This window comes from Filicampus tigris, chromosome 1 (genome assembly GCF_054856515.1).
Source record: "Filicampus tigris isolate MCC_2025a chromosome 1, RoL_Ftig_1.0, whole genome shotgun sequence".
NCBI lineage: Eukaryota > Metazoa > Chordata > Actinopteri > Syngnathiformes > Syngnathidae > Filicampus > Filicampus tigris.
Window position 1 is genome coordinate 41,879,779 of NC_141217.1, and position 4,353 is coordinate 41,884,131.

General features: G+C 48.1%; 1 protein-coding gene across 1 annotated transcript; it reads left to right on the forward strand.

Annotated features, from left to right (window-relative positions):
* Positions 1 to 571: 571 nt before the first annotated feature.
* Positions 572 to 3,787, forward strand: sp5l (Sp5 transcription factor-like). The gene is made up of 2 exons (XM_086045685.1): positions 572 to 825; positions 2,008 to 3,787. Exons 1-2 carry the CDS (start codon positions 772 to 774, stop codon positions 3,052 to 3,054), a joined length of 1,101 nt encoding a protein of 366 aa, XP_085901811.1. The 5' UTR covers positions 572 to 771; the 3' UTR covers positions 3,055 to 3,787.
* The last annotated feature ends 566 nt before the right edge of the window (positions 3,788 to 4,353 follow it).

A 4,353-nucleotide genomic window follows, 5' to 3' on the forward strand; every position in this document is an offset into this window, starting at 1 on the left:
GAGCTCAGTTGTAGTAGTACAATACATTTGCATTTAATCTTTAAGAACTTCTTATTTTGAGCAGTTATTCAAGTCATTTTTTTATGTAACTTTTGTGCAACTCATTTAATTGAATCATTAAGTACAGCTTTTTTTCTTATACTGTGTGTCAGCTTAGTGTTAATGTTCAAATTGTGCAAAATGCTACACTAGCTTCAAATAATCAATAGACAAATACATTTAGGATGTAACATGTTACATTTTGGAAGCTTCTTGTCCAACCCTGGAATAAGTGATTATAATGTGTTTAATGACTAAAAAACGGAAATCATAAAATGATGTATGTAGTTGGAAAAAGTTTACAAGGACAGTAGATTGAGGGTAGGGAACCTCACTACAGTTGTGTTCACATCAATAGAGGGGAGGAGCCAGTTGCTGGGGGTCATCTTTTGATTGAAATGGAGTGAAATTATGAGTGGCCCACCCCTTCATCTGACGAATTTGCCCCCCCCCCCCCCCCTGCTCTCCTGCATGGTAGTGGAGACCCCGTTGAGCGGATCTATTTGCCTCTATAAAGCCGAGCAGCAGCTGAGACTGCTCACGAGTTGATCGCGGGGATTTCGAGCACGCATCTTCCCACGCTCCGGACCGCCGCGACCACCTTCACCCGCGTGGACTTGGTTTTGAATGCCGCGGGATTGTCGCCAGTGAGAGCGTCACTTTGGTCTACTTTCTACCCACGCGTGGACGTTTGCGTAGCACTTGCGTGGAGAAGAAGCGACGCGAGGACACATGGCTGCGCTCACCATACAAAGGACTGACAACTTTTTGCACACCTTTTTACAGGTTTGTTTGGCCACAAATATTATGAACATGCTTGTTCGGAAAGTGACTGTACCTCTACTTCGATTGACAGACATGTTTCAAAACAGACGGCAGGACGAACACACAGTATGTGCACCTATATACAGCGTGTGTGTATATATGTATATATGTATATATATATATATATATATATATATATATATATATATATATATATATATATGACAGACACTTATATGACAGACACTTAAGACATGTTTCAATACACTACAATGTAGCTCCTGTATTGCATATTGAAGCGCGTCTGTTAATAAAATTACAAGTGCACAGTCACATTCCGAATACCGTGTTTTTATTGCGATTAACTTTCGTCTGACTAACTTCACGATGAAGTTCATATTAGTGATGAACTGATTGCCTACATGTGAGCCATCTGCACAAAGTTGGGAATCACTAGATTCATAGATTAGATTGATATTGTTGAGTTCAGCTTTACATTAACACGCCTGCTCAAACTTGGGGTGCCTGTGTTGAAGCAACCAAATATTTGAATATTTCTAGTAATATGAAGTGGGTTCACTCAGCACCTTTCACATTCAAAAATCAAAATCTAGAGAAAATTAAAAAAAAAAAAAATCCAAATGGAGGAAAATGACAATCGTTACACTGAAAAGAAACGTCTTTGTAAAAAAAAATCCAAATGGAGGAAAATGACAATCGTTACACTGAAAAGAAACGTTTTTGTTGAATTGACTCAATTTTATTTTATCAAGGAGATGCACGAAATAAAATCATCTAGATGGGGATGATATTGTTTTGTGCAGCCCGCTGACGAAATAAAATTGAGCCAATGTAACGCACCATTTTATTTCAGCGTAGCAAGTGTTTGTAAAGTAATGGGCTTACCCGAAGGAATGATTCCTTTTGCTCACTAGTCGAAATGGAAACAATCTGAGCCACTTTGAAACGTATTTCCTTTTTGTATCAACCACTTCCGCATATTTGCATTTATTCGACTTATTATTTATTGAGCTGCTGTCGGATTAACGTATTTTTGTTGCCGAATAAAATGCAGCTTCATCAAAGCTGGCACATCATGATGAAGGCATTGTTCACGCTAAGCGTCCTTTGCGATGCATTTACGGCCATTTTGTGTACGTTCTGTCTGTGTGTGTGTGTGTGTGTGTTTTGACGGCAAAGCAGGACCGCACGCCCAGCTCCTCTCCCGAGGGCCCCCCCAACGCCCTGTCCTTCCTGGCCACCACCTGCAGCCAGGCCTGGCAGGTGGGCGGCACCGAGGGCTCCCAGTTCCCCTACGAGGGCAGCGTCGGCTCCGCGTCGGGCATGTTCCAGCTGTGGAGCAACGACATGGCGCCCAGCGCGGCCCTCGGCACGCACCAGATGACGTTCACCGTGCCCAAGGTGCAGTTTCCTGCACACGTGCAGTCTGGCCTGGGCCACCACCACCACCATCATCATCATCATCACCACCCTCACCACGAGCTTCCTCTCACCCCCCCGGCCGAGCCCGCCTCATCATACTCGTTCGAACTGTCCCCCGTCAAAGTGCTGTCGTCGCAGCCGCAGGCCAACGGCTCCTACTACCCGCAACACGGCAGCGTGGGACAAAACTTCCCCGGCTTCCTCCAGAACTCCTCGGCCAGGCGTCAGCTGCCGGGGGGCCACGGCGAGGAAGGCCAGCAGTGGTGGAGCCTCCCCCAAAGCAACGCCGCGCCCTCCAACCACCCCTTCGCCCTGGGCAGACAGCTGGTGCTGGGCCACCAGCCGCAGATCGCCGCTCTCCTCCAGGGGACCTCCAAGGGCCTGCTCGGCTCCACGCGCCGCTGCCGGCGCTGCAAGTGCCCCAACTGCCAAGCCGGCGCCGGCGCCGGCGCCGGCTTGGAGTTTGGCAAGAAGAGACTGCACATCTGCCACATTCCCGAGTGCGGCAAAGTGTACAAGAAGACATCGCACCTGAAGGCCCACCTGCGTTGGCATGCCGGCGAGAGGCCCTTCATCTGCAACTGGCTCTTCTGCGGCAAAAGCTTCACGCGCTCCGACGAGCTGCAGAGGCACCTCCGCACGCACACCGGCGAGAAACGTTTTGGCTGCCAGCAGTGCGGCAAAAGGTTCATGAGGAGCGACCACCTCTCCAAACACGTCAAGACGCACCAGAGCAGGAAGAGCAGGCCCGGGCAGCCGGCGCAGGGCTCGGCGGACCCGCTGCTGGCCAACATCAAGAGAGAGTAAACGTCTGCCGTCCCGCTTTTCCCAAATTCCAAATGCAAACTGAGTGCTCCTCACTTGGCGCCATAGATTTGCACACACCGAAGAACTCAACGGTGTGTTGAATTGACTTCATTTTATTTCATCAAGCGGTTGTATAACATCAAACCGTCTGGATAGCTTTTTGTTGAAGAAGACGTAGCGACTAAAAACGGCCTGGATCCAGATGCTTTTATTTTGTGCAGCCTTTTGACCAAATCAAATTGAGTCAATTCAACAAAAAGGTTTTTTTCAGTCTACTGGAGTCAGCGGCAAGCTCCCCATCCTAAGCAAGCGAGCAAAAAAACCCAACAATTTCACAGGTCGGAAAAGTGGCCGAAAAACAGATGAGATGCTTGTTCTAAATGTGATTTTAGTGCGAACATGGGGAGAAAAAGAACCGCGGGGTTTTCTTCATACGTTTGTTCAATATTCAAAGGAGCCGGATGGGATGCCTTTGCGCAATTCAAGGTAAGCCGTACAAGAAAACCCGGGATGAAAGCATCCGAATTCCAAGATGTTGATACGAATGAGATTTGAATTCGGATTTCTTTGCGTCACTTTGACATTTTCAAGCACGCGATCTTTCGTTTTGTGATTCCGAAGTTGTACGCGCAGCTTTGCAGTTTCACTGTAAATGATGTACAAATGCAAAGTGTCCTCGGGTTACTGGCTGCATGTGAATTGGAATAAACAATCTCCGTGGTGAAACCGCGAATGCTTCCTTAACGTTGCTTTCTCTCACCTTGGCAAGTCATTGCATTGATGACAATGCCTTCGACTTTTTGGGGGGTTTCCATTCTCAAAATGTGTGAAGTCCCTGCGGGGCTCACAAAGCCCCAAACGTTTGCTATGCATGTAAATGATGATTTGATCCTCTGCAGCAGAGTAAAGCCGCCCCATTTTGCTGCCGGCGTGAAGGAAGACCAACGCGGTGGGCTGTTCAAAGACCCTCGCACCTCCCAGTAAATACTCATCCCATTGATGGGCTGCTTGTCGTGCTTTCTGCAATCAAGTTCACAGTCATGTGGCCTTTTAATGACCGTTTTTTTTGTCCCTCCACGGAGAAGATTGAGTCAACAGATGCCACGGAGGGCACCGGCCAGGAATTCCCTGTGAATGGGACCCCTGTTGCCGAGACCCCCTCGCTAGTGACAGAAACTCTCTTTGATTTTGCACCCTTGTGAAAGGTAATACCCCCCGCGCCTCCCCCCCCCCCACACACACTGCAAGCTGCAGCCGTAGATCATTGTCGCGTTACGATAGGCCCAGCTTTACAGCCCA